This window comes from Nerophis lumbriciformis, linkage group LG13, assembly GCF_033978685.3.
Source record: "Nerophis lumbriciformis linkage group LG13, RoL_Nlum_v2.1, whole genome shotgun sequence".
Taxonomy (NCBI): domain Eukaryota; kingdom Metazoa; phylum Chordata; class Actinopteri; order Syngnathiformes; family Syngnathidae; genus Nerophis; species Nerophis lumbriciformis.
In genome coordinates, this window is record NC_084560.2 from 24,172,595 (window position 1) to 24,192,920 (window position 20,326).

Here is a 20,326-nt window from a genome sequence, read left to right on the forward strand (position 1 = left end):
TGCATGTGCAACTTTGCCAGAGCTCAGACTGACAGAGAAACAAGTGACAAGTGAGGAAACCTAATAAAAATGTAATTTAGTTATGGGGCTGTCTAAATTAACGAGTTAACTCGTGATTAATCACAAAAAAATAATCGCATTAATCATGAACACACTTAGATTAATCATCCAATTTAGTTTGACCGTACAAGCTTACCTTAGTCTTTTCTTAAGCAAATTTTAATTGTGCAGGCGAGTCATCACATGTGATTAATCATGATTAATCCAAATTCAAAAATGTGTTTGATCTGATTAAAAAATATTATATAACAGCCCTATTTAGAATCTATACATGAGCATTTCATAATGGGACAATAAGGTAGAATATTAAACGACTGGATTAGACCCCTTTTGGAAAATATTTGTGTGTCTATTTCTGACCATTTTGTGTTGGAAAAAAAAAAAAAAGAAAGCACAATCTTTAATAAATAAACATACACATAAATCAAATGCCCAGTCCCATGTTGGGTGTACATTTTAATAAGGTACACCACATAATTAAACAAATATGAAAAGTCATTAAAAATATGGGCTGAATGTGATAAATCACATTTTCTTTCTTTCTTCCAGAGGTCTTTTTTTAATAATTTTAAGAAAATATACAATATCCTCCAAACCCTTTATACACTCCCAAAATACCCCCCCCCCCCCCCCTCCTCCCACATTGTCACTCAGCTGAATCGCTGAAATTCTACAAAGTCTCTACATATACTGTATCAGAGAACATTTACAACTAAAATGGTCATTTTTTGGATCAAACTTGACAATAATAGCAGCAGCACAACCATAGCACTGTATCATTGGTCAGAAACCTGCTCATATAGGAGCAGCATGGTCAGCACAAGGATGCCAATGGGCCATCAAAAAATGCTAGGATAAATTAAAATAAAATAAGAATAAAAATTTGAGAAATAAAAAAAATGACTGCTCTCCTATTCCTACCTGTACATATGTAGTGGGTTTATTGAAAGAAAGAGTAAAAAAAGGCTTCCAAATATTTTAAAATATGTGTAAATATTTTTAATCATTTGACAACCCTAGCAACAATATGAGAAAGCATAAAAACGCATAAAATATAGTTTGTAAACATAAGTAAAAAATACAACACGTGTCCAGAATTAAAAAGGCCAGAGCAGAGTATGATTAAAAAAAACTCATTCTAGGTTGAACGGCAATGATTAAAAGTGAGTTTTAAGATTTAAACGTACACAAAGAAGGGGCATGTCTCACATGAAGAGGGCGGTCATTCCGTATTTTAGGGGCCGCAAAGAAGAAGGCCCGGTCCACTCTGAGCTTGTGCTTTGACTTTGGTACTTCCAGGAGTAATGTTCTCCCTTTTCATTGTGCCAGTTGAAAGTTGCGCTGCTGCATTTTGTACCGGCTGCAGACGGGAGAGGGAGGACTGGCTAGCCCCCAAATAAAGTGTGTTACAGTAATCCAGCCGGGATATGATGAAGGCATGGATCACTGTGTAGAGATAAGCTTTAACTTTTGCCAGTTACTTACTGTAAATGGTCAAAGCTGGGCTTGAACTGTGCCAACATCATTGCTTAAAGAAAAAAAACAGGTTAGTTAGTGACTGTGGGCTAAATGTGCAATGCCAAGTGGCCTATTGTAGGTCAAAGCACTTGGTCCGAATACTAAGTTTCAACAATTTAGGACCAGCCACGTTTTGATGTCATCAAAACAGTCAAGGAGTAGTTGAATTGAGAAAGCATATTTTCTTTTTAAAGGGAAGTAAATCTGGCTGTCTTCAGCTTAACAGTGGAAAGTGTTACCTTGCCTGTTAAGGATTGAACGCAGTGGGAAAATGTAAGGGGGGAAAAGCAGTGGTCATCAAATTGTACCCTGTTGGACCCCACATGACAGTTTAGCAACAGAGGATTCATTACCAGAAACATTTACACAGAATGTTTCGTTTGCTAAATAGGACTTGAACATTTTTAAAGCAATGCCAAATATGCCTACTTAGTGTCGGAGAAGACACACTAAAACATTGTGGTCCACTGTGTCAAGGGCTGCTGTTAGATCAAGCAAGACCAAAATACACCATCAGTTGAATCAGTTGCTAGGAGAATGTCATTAGAAACCCTTAACAACTCAGCACTATGGAGGGCTTTGAAAAAGCGCCTACAAGTCACGGGCATCTTAAAAAAAAGAAGTTAACTGGGTAGAAACTTTTATCTCCAAGATCCGTGAAAGGAAAGGCAGCTTTGAAATAGGCCTGATTTTAGCGAAGACAAAAAAAGTCCAGATCTTGTTTTATTAACAGGGGTTGAACTACTGTGTGTTGAAAACTGATAGGAACGACATCAGTGGACATATTGTTTTAATAACTGAACAAACTGGCTTACTGATCTTAAAAAAAAAAAAATTGGTTGGCTTTCTTCTCATTCAGACTATTAATCGCATCGCATCGCAGCTTTAATAATGAACAACTTCCAAAAGTTTGGAAGTACAAAACCATCTAGAGCAGAGGTGTCAAAGTCATTTTCACTGAGGGCCACATCGCAGTTATGTTTGGCCCCAGAGGGCCGCTTCTAACAGTGAATACTATTATTACACAATTTTTTACGAATTTTATTAGTAGATTTTTTAAAAACTAAAATGTATAAAAAAATATGGTAAGTTGGAATAATTTCACCTCGAAATTAAATGTATATTACTGTAAATGAAAAAACAGTACTGCTGTTTTTATGTAAAAAAAAAAAAAAGGCAGCTCAGTTGCCAGATTTTTTACTGTAAAATTTACATTTGTTTTTTTTTTACTGTAAATAAAAAAAACTGCAATTTTACAGTAACATTTTGGCACCATTTTGGCCAGTTTGTTAGTTTTTTTTACCGCAAATCAACAACTGCAGATTTTTTGGTGTACCGTATTTTCCGCACTATAAGGCGCACCGGATTATAAGGCGCACCTTCAATGAATGGCATATTTCAAAACTTTGAATGAATGGCATATTTCAAAACTTTGTTCATATAAGAGGCGCACCGGATTATAGATGGAGCTGCGCTAAAGGGAATGTCAACAAAACAGTCAGATAGGTCAGTCAAACTTCATTAATAGATTACAAACCAGCGTTCTGACAACTGTTCACTCCCAAAATGAATAAAGAGCTGTTTTATTATTTTCCCCGAGGTAAAGTCAGTGACATGGTGTTTTGTTTATCTTTTAACAACAGCAAGGTATAACATGTAGTGCAACATTTATATCACATAGTGGAGGGGAACTTTTCCCTGATTCAATAAACACGTAAAAAACAGTGATACTGTTACGGTAAATCAAACGTTAGTGCAATCACAATATAGTAACACTCGAAATGGTGCAGAGCAATAACAATATATCAATAACTCAACGTTGCTCAAACGTTAATGTCAATATTGGTCCATATATAAGGCGCACCGGAAAAAACACATTTTAAAATCACTGCATACTTGTACACGAGGCCGCTGTTTCAATGAGTATTCTGTTTGAGGCAAAAATTTGAAATGTTTGCAGTTGTGCGCATCTCAGGAGCGTTGGGTAGCAGACATCGACAGAACACCGGCAGCACTCATGCTACCACCGACATACTTGACTGTAGAATCAAGACACAATTAACTAGCTGCTCTTTTGTGTTGCCACTATTTACACAATAATAGCTGTGTGTTTACTCAATTTCATTGGAGAATAGGTCTATACTGCAATACAAGCTGTACAGAGACTACTTTAAGTTATCATCAAGTTAAATTTCTGTAAGTATACAGTACAGGCCAAAAGTTTCGAGACACCTTCTCATTCAATGCGTGTTCTTTATTTTCATGATTGTCACTGAAGGCATCAACACTATGAATGAACACATGTGGAGTTATGTACTTAACAAAGAAGGTGAAATAACTGAAAACATGTTTTATATTTCAGTTTCTTCAAAATAGCCACCCTTTGCTCTGATTACCACTTTGCACACTTGGCATTCTCTCGATGAGCTTCAAGAGGTAGTGTGTCCAACACACACATACACTATATTGCCAAAAGTATTTGGCCACCTGCCTTGACTCACATAAGAACTTGAAGTGTCATCCCATTCCTAACCCATAGGGTTCAATATGATGTTGCTCCATCTTTTGAAGCTATTACAGCTTCAACTCTTCTGGGAAGGCTGTCCACAAGGTTGCAGAGTGTGTTTATAGGAATTTTCCACCATTCTTCCAAAAGCGCATTGGTGAAGTCACAGACTGATGTTGGTCGAGAAGGCCCGGCTCTCAGTCTCCGTTCTAATTCATCCCAAAGGTGTTCTAACGGGTTTAGGTCAGGACTCTGTGCAGGCCAGTCAAGTTCATCCACACCAGACTCTGTCATCCATGTCTTTATGGACCTTGCTTTGTGCACTGGTGCACAGTCATGTTGGAAGAGGAAGGGGCCCGCTCCAAACTGTTCCCACAAGGTTGGGAGCATGGAATTGTCCAAAATGTTTTGGTATCCTGGAGCATTCAAAGTTCCTTTCACTGGAACTATGGGGCCAAGCCCAACTCCTGAAAAACAACCCCACACTATAGTTCCTCCTCCACCAAATTTCACATTTGGCACAATGCAGGCCGAAATGTAGCGTTTTCCTGGCAACCTCCAAACCCAGACTCGACCATCAGATTGCCAGATGGAAAAGCGTGATTCATCATTCCAGAGAAGGCGTCTCCACTGCTCTAGAGTCCAGTGGCGACGTGCTTTACACCACTGCATCCCACGCTTTGCATTGGACTTGGTGATGTATGGCTTAGATGCAGCTGCTTGCCCATGGAAACCCATTCCATGAAGCTCTCTGCGTACTGTACGTGGGCTAATTGGAAGGTCACATGAAGTTTGGAGCTCTGTAGCAACTGACTGTGCAGAACGTCGCCGACCTCTTTGCACTATGCGCTTCAGCATCCGCTGACCCCTCCCTGTCAGTTTACGTGGTCTACCACTTCGTGGCTGAGTTGCTGTTGTTCCCAACCTCTTCCATTTTCTTATAATAAAGCCGACAGTTGACTTTGGAATATTTAGGAGCAAGGAAATTTCACGACTGGATTTTTTGCACAGGTGGCATCCTATGACAGTTCCACGCTGGAAATCACTGAGAGCGGCCCATTCTTTCACAAATGTTTGTAGAAACAGTCTCCATGCCTGAGTGCTTGATTTTATACACCTGTGGCCGGACCAAGTGATTAGGACACCTGATTCTGATCATTTGGATGGGTGGCCAAATACTTTTGGCAATATAGTGTATCTGTCCGCTCTCCCTTCGCCTCATTCCTGGTGCCTTTTCTTCAGGAACCTGAATGAGACACAATGTGTGTGTATTTGGAAAGATAGAAAACACACAAGGTGCAGTCATTGTTACTGTATGTCCTTGAACATAATGTATTGCACATGAAGTGAGACTTCCTGTGCAGTTCACTCTGTCCCGAGTTAGAAAATATTCCCCTAAGAGTTGCACCTACTGAATGTATATATTTCATTTTCTTACGCAAAGGAAACCATCCCCTACATGGCGCAGTCATACGGTTTTAAGTATGAACTTGTGCAGTACAAGTGGCCACGTTGGCTCCACCAGCAGACCGAGAAGCAGCGCATCATTTGGGGCTACAAGATCCTCTTCCTGGACGTTCTCTTCCCCTTGGCTGTGGACAAGATCATCTTTGTGGACGCCGACCAGGTATGTGTGGATGGTGGCGTTGGTGCGCACCTGTGTCTGTTTTTGTGGCGCCACCAGATTTCCATCAGTTCCTGCCTTCATTCCTCTCAGATAGTACGGGCTGATCTGAAGGATCTGCGAGATCTGGACCTGGAGGGCGCGCCGTACGGATACACACCTTTTTGTGACAGCCGCAAAGAGATGGACGGCTATCGATTCTGGAAAAGCGGCTACTGGGCATCACATTTGGGACACAGGAAGTACCACATCAGGTACACTTCTCTCATAAACATGTTATGCTTCTTTCACAAAGATGTCATAACTTATCAATCTAACATGGGAGTTAAAGGAAAAAGTTACACTTAAAACCATCAAAATAGATTAGTTTTTATTTTGAAAGGTTGCGCATCAGACTCGAGTAGGAGAATATATATTTCTGTAGCCAAATCATTAGGAACACCAGTACAATCTAATGTCGTTCTCCAATACAAGATCTGTATCCAAAACTCTGTCCAATAAATAAAGTCCAATACATAAAAAAATACTAATTCAAATTTGATCATGAGTTTATTATTAGTATTAATAGTTAATAATTTAATGATAGTAAATATTAATGATTATTTGTAATTATTTTATATAGATAACTAATATTTTGTTTTAATGCCATAGCAAAAAGTTCACAATAATAAAGGTTGTTATTGACATTGTTGGAGAGGAATTAATTGATTAATTAATAATAATATAATTGATACTATTATTAGTTATATAATATTACATGTGTATAATTATTCATATTTATAATTATTATATATTATTAATAATACTATTAATGATTTGTATTCATAATAGTATTATTATTACCAGTAGTGATGCTATTATAAATAATGATGATAATAATTATCATCATAACCATATATGATTGTCATTGATAACCAGTAGAGATATTATTATGATTATTGTTACATAATTGTTTAATTATATATTTAAACGCTATATTTGAGGGAAGAATGGCCGCCCGGATCTGAACCCGAGTGGTGTTCTGTTATTGGACTTTTGTGCTCGTCACAGATTGTCAATAACAAACACCATGTTCAAACATAAGGGTGTCCATATGTGCACTTGGCACCAGGACACCCTAGGCCGCAGTTCCATGATCGACTTTGTAGTTGTGTCATCGGATTTGCGGCCTCATGTTTTGGACACTCGGGTGAAGAGAGGGGCGGAGCTTTCTACCGATCACCACCTGGTGGTGAGTTGGCTGCGATGGTGGGGGAGGATGCCGGACAGACCTGGCAGGCCCAAACGCATTGTGAGGGTTTGCTGGGAACGCCTGGCAGAGTCTCCTGTCAGAGAGAGTTTCAATTCCCACCTCCCGAAGAACTTTGAACATGTCACGAGGGAGGTGCTGGACATTGAGTCCGAGTGGACAATGTTCCGTACCTCTATTGTCGAGGCGGCCGATTGGAGCTGTGGCCGCAAGGTAGTTGGTGCCTGTCGTGGCGGTAATCCTAGAACCCGTTGGTGGACGCCAGCGGTGAGGGATGCCGTCAGGCTGAAGAAGGAGTCCTATCGGGTTATTTTGGCTCATGGGACTCTTGAGGCAGCAGACAGGTACCGACAGGCCAAGCGGTGTGCGGCTTCAGCGGTCGCGGAGGCAAAAACTCGGACATGGGAGGAGTTCGGGGAGGCCATGGAAAAAGACTTCCGGACGGCTTCGAAGCAATTCTGGACCACCTTCCGCCGCCTCAGGAAGGGGAAGCGGTGCAGTGTCAACACCGTGTATAGTGGGGATGGTGCTCTGCTGACCTCGACTGCGGATGTTGTGGATCGGTGGAGGGAATACTTCGGAGACCTCCTCAATCCTACCAGCACGTCTTCCTATGAGGAAGCAGGGCCTGGGGAATCTGTGATGGGCTCTCCTATTTCTGGGGCTGAGGTTGCTGAGGTAGTTAAAAAGCTCCTCGGTGGCAAGGCCCCGGGGGTGGATGAGATCCGCCCGGAGTTCCTTAAGGCTCTGGATGTTGTGGGGCTGTCTTGGTTGACAAGACTCTGCAACATCGCGTCGACATCGGGGGCGGTACCTCTGGATTGGCAGACCGGGGTGGTGGTTCCTCTCTTTAAGAAGGGGAACTGGAGGGTGTGTTCCAACTATCGTGGGATCACACTCCTCAGCCTTCCCGGTAAGGTCTATTCAGGTGTACTGGAGAGGAGGCTACGCCTTATAGTCAAACCTCGGATTCAGGAGGAACAGTGTGGTTTTCGTCCTGGTCGTGGAACTGTGGACCAGCTCTATACTCTCGGCAGGGTCCTTGAGGGTGCATGGGAGTTTGCCCAACCAGTCTACATGTGCTTTGTGGACTTGGAGAAGGCATTCGACCGTGTACCCCGGGAAGTCCTGTGGGGAGTGCTCAGAGAGTATGGGGTAACGGACTGTCTTATTGTGGCAGTTCGCTCCCTGTATAATCAGTGTCAGAGTTTGGTCCGCATTGCCGGCAGTAAGTCGGACACGTTTCCAGTGAGGGTTGGACTCCGCCAAGGCTGCCCTTTGTCACCGATTCTGTTCATAACCTTTATGGACAGAATTTCTAGGCGCAGTCAGGGCGTTGAGGGGATCTGGTTTGGTGGCTGCAGGATTAGGTCACTGCTATTTGCAGATGATGTGGTCCTGATGGCTTCCTCCGGCCAAGATCTTCAGCTCTCACTGGATCGGTTCGCAGCCGAGTGTGAAGCGACTGGGATGGGAATCAGCACCTCCAAGTCCAAGTCCATGGTTCTCTCCCGGAAAAGGGTGGAGTGCCATCTCCGGGTTGGGGAGGAGATCTTGCCCCAAGTGAAGGAGTTCAAGTACCTCGGAGTCTTGTTCACGAGTGGGGGAAGAGTGGATCGTGAGATCGACAGGCGGATCGGTGCGGCGTCTTCAGTAATGCGGACGCTGTGTCGATCCGTTGTGGTGAAGAAGGAGCTGAGCCAGAAGGCAAAGCTCTCGATTTACCGGTCGATCTACGTTCCCATCCTCACCTATGGTCATGAGCTTTGGGTCATGACCGAAAGGACAAGATCACGGGTACAAGCGGCCGAAATGAGTTTCCTCCGCCGAGTGGCGGGGCTCTCCCTTAGAGATAGGGTGAGAAGCTCTGTCATTCGGGGGGAGCTCAAAGTAAAGCCGCTGCTCCTCCACATCGAGAGGAGCCAGATGAGGTGGTTCGGGCATCTGGTCAGGATGCCACCCGAACGCCTCCCTAGGAAGGTGTTTCGGGCACGTCCGACCGGTAGGAGGCCACGGGGAAGACCCAGGACACGCTGGGAAGACTATCTCTCCCGGCTGGCCTGGGAACGCCTCGGGATCCCCCGGGAGGAGCTGGACGAAGTGACTGGGGAGAGGGAAGTCTGGGCTTCCCTGCTTAAGCTGCTGCCCCCGCGACCCGACCTCGGATAAGCGGAAGAAGATGGATGGATGGATGGAACGCTATATTTGAGTATTAATTTAATAATTAATAACAGCTATGATCAATAATCAGTTTTATAATAATAATATAACTAATACTATTATTAGTGATGCTATTATTATTAGTGTTAATAAATAATTATTATTGCTAATAGTGTTATACATTAGACAACATTAAAAATGTTAAATACATTACATTTATTAATAATAATGAATAGTAATATTCTTATTCTTCTTGTATAATGAAATAATACTATAATATGTATTTTAATGCTATAGCAAAAAGTTCACACATTGCTAAATGAATATGCATCTGATGTTATCAATAAAAAGTGAAGAAAGTTAGAATACAAAAGAAGAGGCAAGTCAAGTTTTTTTGTATAGCACATTCCCACACAAGGTCATTCAAAGGGCTTCACATAAACATATAAAGCAACAAGACAAATAAAAACAGATGATTAAAAAGTATTAAAAAAAAACTTTTTTTTTTTAAACAATATGCTTCAATAAAAGAAAGGGTAAAGTTACAGTGTAGTGAAGGGGAGAGAAAGGGAAAGTAAAATAGTTGGAAATATACAATTTAAGAATAGTAAGCGAGTAACGTAAAAAATAAATGTGAAAGAAAACAAATGGAAATATAAAATCAAAAATATTAAGTAAATAATAAATAAATAAAACATAAACATAATAAATGAAACAGGAAAAAAAATGTGAATTAAATGATTGGATTATTATTTTCATGTTGTCATCTGATCTTCTACTGAGTGAGCAGACCAAACATAAGGCAGCGACTATGTGGCTAATTTACATCTAATTGTGAGCATCTATAACTTCCCTTTTTTATGAACATGCTATAGTGGCTACTGAATATGTCCATGTGTTGCTTTTTTATGAATCACCTCCCAGAGTCATCTTATTCTTTTTATGAATTGCTTTTTTTTCATTATTACCTTTCCGGAGATTTCTCACACCTGCCTACTGTCCTCTCTTGCTTCCAATCTCCGCTTGCAGCGCGCTGTACGTGGTCGACCTGAAGAAGTTCCGCAAGATCGCGGCGGGGGACAGACTGCGAGGCCAGTACCAAGCGCTGAGCCAGGACCCCAACAGTCTGTCAAACCTGGACCAGGTACATGACCAGATCCAGCCATCGGACATGTATATAAAAGTGTTTCTTGTGTGATGCCGTTTTTAGGACCTGCCCAACAACATGATCCACCAGGTGGCCATCAAGTCTCTTCCTCAGGAGTGGCTGTGGTGCGAGACGTGGTGTGACGACGCCTCCAAAGTCTCGGCAAAAACCATCGACCTGGTAAACACTTGACACCAAATATGATGTTTCTCATACATCCATTTATTTGTGGCGGAATTTTGGACCGCCATTCGTAAATTTGACACGTTACTAAACTACCCAGCAGGCACAAGACATTAAAACGTTGAGAACTTGTTGAATTAGGCCCTGACGTTGAGCAACTCAACGTTGAAACAACATGCTTTTTGACAACGTTTAATCAGTTGTGGGTTCTGACGTTGATTTGACCATTGAATTTTAGTAATTTCCCAACCAAAATTATACAGCACAAATACAACATTGAAACAACATGCTTTTTGACAACGTTTATTCAATGTTGGGTTGTGATGTTGATTACACCATTGAAATTTCGTAATTTCCCAACCGAAATTCTACAACACAAATACAATGTTGAAACAACATGCTTTTGACAACGTTTATTCAATGTTGGGTTCTGACGTTGATTTGACCATTGAATTTTGGTCGTTTCTGAACCAAAATTGTACAACACAAATATAACGTTGAAACAACATGCTTTTTGACAACGTTTATTCAATGTTAAGTTGTGATGTTGATTTTGCCATTGAATTTTCGTCATTTCCCAACCACAATTCTACTTAACACAAACACAACGTTGAAACAACATTCTTTTTGACCAAGTGTAATCAGTTGTGGGTTCTGACGTTGATTTGACCATTGAATTTTAGTCATTTCCCAACCAAAATTCTACAACACAAATATAATGACTAAACAACATGCTTTTTGGTGACATTTATTCAATGTTAAGTTGTGATGTTGATTTGAACATTGAATTTTAATCATTTCCCAACCAAAATTCTACCACACAAATACAACGTTGGAACAACATGCTTTTTGACGACGTGATTTGACCATTGAGTTTGAGTCCTTTCCCAACCAAAATTCTACAACACATATACAACGTTGAAACAACATGCTTTTGACAACGTTTATTCAATGTTAAGTTGTGATGTTGATTTGACCATTGAAATTTCGTCATTTCCCAACCAAAATTCTACAACACAAAATATAACGTTGAAACAACATGCTTTTTGGTGACATTTATTCAATGTTAAGTTGTGATGTTGATTTGAACATTGAATTTTAATCATTTCCCAACCAAAATTCTACCACACAAATACAACTTTGAAACAACATGCTTTTTGACGACGTGTAATCAGTTGTGGGTTCTGACGTTGATTTGACCATTGAATTTTAGTCATTTCCCAACCAAAATTCTACAACACATATACAACGTTGAAACAACATGCTTTTTGACAACGTTTAATAAATGTTAAGTTGTGATGGTGATTTTGCCATTGAAATTTCGTCATTTCCCAACCCAAATTCTACAGCACAAATACAACGTTGAAACAACATGCTTTTGACAACATTTATTCAATGTTGGGTTCTGACGTTGATTTGACCATTGAATTTTGGTCGTTTCTGAACCAAAATTGTAAAACACAAATATAACGTTGAAACAACATGCTTTTTGACAACGTTTATTCAATGTTAAGTTGTGATGTTGATTTTGCCATTGAAATTTCGTCATTTCCCAACCACAATTCTACTTAACACAAACACAACGTTGAAACAACATTCTTTTTGACCAAGTGTAATCAGTTGTGGGTTCTGACGTTGATTTGACCATTGAATTTTAGTCATTTCCCAACCAAAATTCTACAACACAAATATAACGTTGAAACCACATGCTTTTGACAACGTTTATTCAATGTCGGGTTCTGACGTTGATTTGACCATTGAATTTTGGTCGTTTCTGAACCAAAATTGTACAACACAAATATAACGTTTAAACAACATGCTTTTTGACAACGTTTATTCAATGTTAAGTTGTGATGTTGATTTGACCATTGAAATTTCGTCATTTCCCAACCAAAATTCTACAACACAAATACAACGTTGAAACAACCTGCTTTTTGACGACGTGTAATCAGTTGTGGGTTCTGACGTTGATTTGACCATTGAATTTTAGTCATTTCCCAACCAAAATTCTACAAGTATACAACGTTGAAACAGCATGCTTTTTGACAACGTTTATTGAATGTTAAGTTGCGATGTTGATTTTGCCATTGAAATTTCGGCATTTCCCAACCAAAATTCTACAACACAAATACAACGTTGAAACCACATGCTTTTGACAACGTTTATTCAATGTTGGGTTCTGACGTTGATTTGACCATTGAATTTTGGTCATTTCTGAACCAAAATTGTACAACACAAATATAACGTTGAAACAACATGCTTTTTGACAACGTTTATTCAATGTTAAGTTGTGATGTTGATTTGACCATTGAAATTTCGTCATTTCCCAACCACAATTCTACTTAACACAAACACAACGTTGAAACAACATTCTTTTTGACCAAGTGTAATCAGTTGTGGGTTCTGACGTTGATTTGACCATTGAATTTTAGTCATTTCCCAACCAAAATTCTACAACACAAATATAACGTTGAAACAACATGCTTTTTGGTGACATTTATTCAATGTTAAGTTGTGATGTTGATTTGAACATTGAATTGTAATCATTTCCCAACCAAAATTCTACCACACAAATACAACGTTGAAACAACATGCTTTTTGATGACGTTTATTCAATGTTAAGTTGTGATGTTGATTTTGCCATTGAAATTTCGGCATTTCCCATCCAAAATTCTACAACACAAATACAACGTTAAAACAACATGCTTTTTGACGACGTGTAATCAGTTGTGGGTTCTGACGTTGATTTGACCACTGAATTTTAGTCAATTCCCAACCAAAATTCCACAACACAAATACAATGTTGAAACATGTTTTTTGACAACATTTATTCAATGTTGAGTTGTGATGTTGATTTTGCCATTGAAATTTCGTCACCTTCCAACCAAAATTCTACAACACAAATACAACATTGAAACAACATGCTTTTTGATGACATTTATTCAATGTTAGGTTGAGATGTTGATTTGACCATTGAATTTTAGTCATTTCCCAACCAAAATTCTACAACACAAATACAACATTGAAACAACGTGCTTTTTGACGACGTGTAATCAGTTGTGGGTTCTTACGTTGATTTGACCATTGAATTTTAGTCATTTCCCAACCAAAATTCTACAGCACTAATACAATGTTGAAACAACATGCTTTTTCACGACATTCATTCAATGTGAGGTTGTGATGTTGATTTGACCATTGAAATTTCGTCATTTCCCAAACAAAATTCTACTTAACACAAATACAACGTTGAAACAACATTCTTTTTGACCATGTGTAATCAGTTGTGGGTTCTGACGTTGATTTGACCATTGAATTTTAGTCTTTTCCCAACCAAAATTCTACCACACAAATACAACGTTGAAACCACATGCTTTTTGACGACGTTTATTCAATGTTAGGTTGTGATGTTGATTTGACCATTGAAATTTGGTCATTTCCCAACCAACAACGTGGATCCAACATTGTTTCAATTTACAAATACAACTATTTTGAACTGTTGTTTCAAAGTCAGTTTTAAAGGACATGTTGTATAATCAGCGTTGTATCAATGTCTTGTGCCTGCTGGGGAATATATCATTTTTGTGTGACGTTTGAGATTTCTTACCCCGCAAAATTTTACTCAAATGACTCAATTCCAATTTTTATGACTTCCGGGGCGTTGAAGATTTAAGTTACATGCACATTTTACGGCTTTTTAAGAGCCCTGCATTGACTGCGGGAGAAGAGTGCTACCATTAAAGTCTCTGGAAACAAGTGCGTAGTCCTCGCTAATCTAATGTGAGACGTCGGCATCAGAGCAGCAGTCAGCTGCAATGTGAGCACACTCGCTAATTCATCAGCTAACGTCCTTTTAGAGCAAGAAAAAAGACTGGGAAATCAAATCAAGGCCAAATGGCAGACGGTGGCGGAAGAAGGGATAAAAAAAAGGCATGTTTCTGCTGCAGTGCAATAACCCCAAGACCAAAGAGCCCAAACTGACGGCGGCGGCGAGGATTGTGCCCGAGTGGCTCGGCTACGACAACGAGATCAAACATCTGCTGAAGACAATCCAGGAAGACACCACGACAAAGGGGGCGACGCCATCGCAACAAAGTAAAGGTACACTCTGTTTTCACTTGAATATAAGAACACTGCAAAAAGTCAGTGTTCAAAAACAAGAAAAAATAACACAAAAATTAGGGGTATTTTATTTGAACTAAGCAAAATTATCTCCCAATAGAACAAGAAAATTTGGCTTGTCAAGACTTTCCAAAACAAGTAAAATTAGCTAACCTCAATGAACCCAAAAATACCTTAAAATAAGTATATTCTCACTAATAACAAGTGCACTGTTCTTGGTAGAAAAAGACCTTTTTGCTCAATATGTTGAAAAATATTCTTAAATTAAGTTCCATTATCTTGACATAATGATATGCGCTTGGCATCATGATTTTTTTTTTCATGCTTGAAGTAAGAAATTATTACTTTAATAAAGTAGTTTTATACTTGTGAGTGTTAATGACACAGCTTTGCATCAGTTGATATTCTAGTTTCAAGCATGTTTTACTCAATATAGGTCATAAAATCTCAGCAACAAGCTGTAATATCTTACTGAGATCATTTAGGGCCAAAACACTTAAAACAAGTAAAACACTCTAACATAAAATCTGCTTAGTGAGAACAATTATCTTATCAGACAGAAAATAAGCAAATATCACCCTTATTTGAGATATTTAATCTTAGTTAGATTTCAGTTTTTGCAGTGAAGGGCTTTCTCCTGAGACAAAGATCTGAAAAATACAGCTCATCCCCTATTTGAGGTCGGAGCTTTTCTTCCTGTCACTCACACACACCGGTGAACCGGAAATATGCAGCCGCTAGGAAAAAAACAACAAAGAGTCTTAAAGGTTTTAGCAACCAGACGAGGTGGCGTTTTGATGCTAATTCAAAGGAACGATTATAGCATTTTTATTGCGATAAATAAATATGATGAATGTTTTTAACAAAAGCAAGTTGTAAAAAATATAGTTAGTTATAGTCTTATATTCAGAGTTGTTTTATATTCTGGTCAAGATTACAACTTCATCCATGATTTATACATTTATGGGGGAGAAAAAATTAAACAAATATTTTGAATATTTAGAATTTATTTGTGTAAAAAGCCATATTTTGTCCATAATATTCCAACTTAATTATTGTGGAATTAGACATTTATTTTTTTGTAAAACTTGGATTTGAATTCACAGTTAAGGATTTTTTTTTTCCAATGAAAATAGGACGTATTTTTTGTGAATATTTAACTTTTTGTTTATTATCCAGTGTTTTCGCAATCTACACTATATTGCCAAAAGTATTTGGCCACCAGTTGAAAAGGATTTGCAAATCATTTTATTCTGTTTTTGTTTACCATTTACACAACGTGCCAACTTCACTGGTTTTGGGTTTTGTAGATTTGATGAACGTACAGTAGGGAAGGGATTCATACGGCCTTGTTCCTGGGTGGACCTTGGGTGAGTGGAAGAGGGCCAGTCTGCTGAAAATGATGGAAAGCGCCATTCTACATAACAACTGGCGCTGTAATCAAAGTTGCAATTGTCACAAAACACATTTTAAGATGTTCAACACTCTACTGCCATCTGGTATAGAATAGAATAGAATAGAATGGACTTTATTGTCACTATATTTGCATATAACGAGATTAAGGACTCCAACTTAAGGTGCGGTAGTGGCAACAAATATGGGATAAAAATAAATTACATAAGAGGTAATAAAGATACAACAAAGAATTGAAAGAAACATACTACTATCCAATAAAAATAATAAGCAATCCTGTACAAAATACAAAATACTGTACAATATACAGAGCAAGACAAGAGTAAGAGTAATAAATAACAATCAGTGTTGGATGTATTGCACTCGAAGGGTAATATTGCACAGTAGGGTATTAGGGTAGGATATTGTATAGGGGTGATTTATTAATTATAAGTTAGAACTTTGGTACCAAAGTGGATAGTGAACCCCCCCCCCACCCCCCAATTCGTCAGGTTTCATGTGTCAGGTAAACCGGGACATGTTAGTCCTCTTCCTGCGTGTAAAATTGTTCATGGGATTTGTGTTTTTTCTTCATAGGACACAAGCGTGATGAACTTTAGCGTATCAGAATCTTCGCCTGATGCCTCAGGTTTTTTTTGTCAAGAGACAAACTGAAAGCATTAAGAAGAACAGGATTTTTTTTGTTAGCATCAATTGATGCTAATTTGAACATTTTTCAAGCCTTTATTATGATTTTTGATGAAGTGAACCTCGTGACTGAACTTTTGCCAAATCTCCAGGAGAACAAGCAGGATCCGTCCATCCTGAAGTCATCAATAAATTCTTCCGTGAGTTTACCCACCATCATTTTTACACTTTCAACCATTTCCTTTGACACAACAACGTTGTTATTTATTCTACTGGGGAAGCCTTTAAGACAATTTGCTGCTGACAAAGTTCAAATGTGTTACAAGTACTGTGTGCTAATAACTACCTTCTCATTTGCCACGCCCACAAACACTTTATCTACCAAGGAGTATTAGGGGGGAATATTACTATAAAACGTCCTTTTTTTTTTTGTAATAAATGCATCCCTGTGACACCAGCAGCTATTAGGTTTTAAAAATTATATATTACAAAAATATTTTATTTTTCAGTGTTTAGACTTTGTTCTTGTGAAACATCATTTTTAGCTTGTAGATTATCTACCTCTTCCCTTGGGACTTTATTCTAAATTACAATTTTTTTCTCATAAAAATTCTAATTTTGTATTTTTCTCTACGCCTATAAAATGAGAAACTAATCTTACAGTAGTAAAATGTTAACTGTAAAATCAGAATAAAGTATAACTACTTTTTTAAATAATTTTGTCATCATGACTCATTTCTCGGAATGTCTTAGTCTTATTCATAATAGTTCTACTTAATGTTTATAAGATTATAAATAACGTCACCAATTATATATTAATTTAATCCCGTAAAATAACAATGTTCCTTTTCTCAAAAAGGATACATTTTTATTGAATATTGACTTTACTGGTTTGAGAATCCACAATTTGCCCGTAATATTCCAATTTAATTGTCATAAAATTAAAAAAAAAGTCTTGTAAAATACTTAATTTTATTTTTTTGTAATATTCAAATTTTATTCTCGCAAAATTACCTTTTCCTGTATCCTAATTATAACCATATTCTGCCTTTTTTCTAGTAAAAATAGGACTTTAAAACCCATTGGATCCTAAAATGTTAAACTTAGTTTACTTTTCCAGTCCAGGTATGAAACAACCTGACATGAAACTACAGTACTGATGACTATTTACTTAAATATCAGTAAAGTACTATATTAGTTACACCAGAATCTATTACATCAAGCATGTCTGTAATATTATTCTATTTGCCCAATTTCCTCATAGTTAGCATTGTTTAAGCATTTAGGATTCTTTGGTTGTTGGGGAGCTGTGTGGTTATGGAAGAAGTGGACGTGTTTCCTCCATCACAAATCTTGCCATATCATTCATTATTAAATTTTTCAAGCTAACTCTAATTTCAAAAAAGGAAAGTATTACTGCTTTGTGTATCAAATATTGTTGAACGTCACAGTTGTGTACATGTTTAACTTATTACAGTATCTTTACGTCTTTGGTGAATCCTTGTTTTTATTTCATCAGCGTCTCAGGAATGAACTTTAACTTGTTGCTGCTCTCGGCAAGAGTCTTAATTAAAGGAATTTTTCACTTCCTTCAAAAGTGTCTTCCTTGACTTGTCAGCATCATGTGCAGCACACGTAAAACCACATAAATATCTTTATTTACAGCTCAACACATTCCCTTCATATAAAAATAGCGTTGTACCAACATACAAATTTTTTTTCCTGAACAGACGTGTATCATTGAGAAAACAATACATACTTTGGAAGGAACTCTTTGCTCCGGGTGCTTTTTAAAAAGCTTTTTGTTTGCATAGCAACCAATCGTCCGTCCCCCCCCAATGGATGATTCCACATGTAAAGAAAATAGCTTTAATTAAGGTCACAGCGGTCTGCCCTCTAAGTGGAGGAAATGACGAAGTCCTCAGTTGAAGTTGAATTTAAAGTTGAAAGGTCCTGATCCGAACGGGTTATAGCCCTGAAAATTTTGGAAGCCTCCGTGGAAATGATGGCCGCCGCGATGACCCTGTTGGCTCTCCGGGTCCATGGGGTCTTCGCCGTGGTCGTACTTGTTCCTCATCTCTGAAGGACAAACATGGATGGACGAATGATTGTTGTGTTCATTAGGAGACACTTTTCCACGACAAACCTAACAGAAAAATGTACCGTATTTTTCGGAGTATAAGTCGCACCTGCCGAAACTGCATAATAAAAAAGGAAAAAAACATAATTCGCACTGGAGCCCGGCCAAACTATGAAAAAAACTGCGACTTATAGTCCGAAAAATACGGTACTATCAATTATACCTAAAACTACTTCCTGTATGCAGTGTACCAGGCCTTTTTCTCTCCAAATTTGCGACTTGTAATTGACACAAAATTGCAAAAATAATGAGTGAAGGAAGACACGTTACTTCTCGTATGTCAACTTATTCTTGTCTCAAAATGCCACAAAACAATATGCAATCATTAATTTAAAAAAAAAATTTGGCTTTCTATTTCTGAAGAAATAGTTGATAAAAACTTGTGTTTCTAATGTAATGTAATGTAATCATTTAAAAGGTTAAACTTTTGTCATTACTGCAGAAATGTTTACCAATGTACTGTAATTGGAAGGTAACTAACTTGGTTATCAGACATAATACACACAAAATAAAATGGAAACGTGTGGAAATAGTGTCAAAGCGCTTTGAGTAGTTTGGAGGTAGAAAAGCGTATAACCTATTTACCATTTAAGCAAAAAATGCATTTTTAAATAAATATTGAACATGTTAAAGTGCATTTGTTTCCAAGCTTGAAAAACTAAGTTGGGTTTGTCTTCTTTTATTATGTTGCCAATCACGGCCTTGTGTCTTGCTTGTTCATCAGTGTTATATTGCCCATCCAATTTGAAACTGAAATATTCCTACAAAAAGGGCACTCAGGTAGCAATGCACAGAGTAAGACGTCTTTCTCCCGGTTTGAAGCGTGAGATTAAAACAAACACACACCAACATAACAATTTATCGATGCCGGCAAAGTATTTCAACTTAATTTATTGTTCGATTGACTTATTGACTCCATATGGGCCCAGACCTTGTCTCCATCACTCCTGTCCTCCTTTATAGGTGTTTCAATACAAGTGTAAAAATAAACACAAAGACAATTTAATGGACAAGTTTGAAATGTAGTTTTTTTCCTCTAAAAAAGGTTTAGAGAACATTTTTGTTTTCAATTACTTTATCTAAAAAAGGCTGGGGGATTTTCCTAGAAAGTTAAAAAAGGTTCAACTGTTTTCCGGTAACTTAAGACAAAGGTTGTAATTTCCAAAGAACAAAATGTATTTTTTATTTTTTAAATACAGTATAAGATTTGTTGTAATATTAGAACAGTTTTAATATTTCAAGAAAACTGTATTTTTCTATATAACAAAGTTGCATTTTAAAGAAAAACTTGTCCTTTTGCCACTAAAAAAGTTAGGAAACTTCCAAGAAACTGTTTTTAAAAAAGGTGTACATATTCAATCATTTAAGTTATTAATTTAAGTAATATTTTTTAAAGATGAAAGTTGATTTTTTTTTTCAGTAGGAAAAAAAAAAAAGGTAATGTTTCTATTTCTTTTATATTACATATCCTGCCCAAAAAATGTTTGAACAGAAAAACTGCAGGATCTTTCCAGAAATGTTTAGTGTTGATGTACTTTATCTTGAACTTCTGCCTAATTAAAAACGTTTCCCACGCTGTA

At 37.9% G+C, this 20,326-nt stretch overlaps 2 protein-coding genes across 6 annotated transcripts in view; one reads left to right on the plus strand and one right to left on the minus strand.

The window, feature by feature from the left end:
* uggt2 (UDP-glucose glycoprotein glucosyltransferase 2) overlaps positions 1–18,175 on the plus strand; it is a 191,627-nt gene extending 173,452 nt beyond the window's left edge. For 4 of the 5 annotated variants that reach the window (XM_061971449.1, XM_061971451.1, XM_061971447.1 and 1 more), the window contains 6 exons: positions 5,529–5,711; positions 5,802–5,962; positions 10,147–10,261; positions 10,328–10,444; positions 14,392–14,545; positions 16,556–18,175. In XM_061971449.1, coding sequence (XP_061827433.1) covers positions 5,529–5,711; positions 5,802–5,962; positions 10,147–10,261; positions 10,328–10,444; positions 14,392–14,545; positions 16,556–16,578 — 753 coding nt within the window. In that variant the 3' untranslated portion in view covers positions 16,579–18,175. The remainder of the gene's footprint in view (positions 1–5,528; positions 5,712–5,801; positions 5,963–10,146; positions 10,262–10,327; positions 10,445–14,391; positions 14,546–16,555) is intronic. The other variant, XM_061971450.1, reaches the window with a different exon arrangement.
* A 67-nt stretch (positions 18,176–18,242) lies between these two features.
* The window catches only part of dnajc3a (DnaJ (Hsp40) homolog, subfamily C, member 3a), a 24,612-nt gene continuing 22,528 nt past the window's right edge, over positions 18,243–20,326 (minus strand). The window contains exon 12 of the mRNA XM_061971452.2: positions 18,243–18,685. Coding sequence (XP_061827436.1) covers positions 18,528–18,685 — 158 coding nt within the window. The 3' untranslated portion in view covers positions 18,243–18,527. The remainder of the gene's footprint in view (positions 18,686–20,326) is intronic.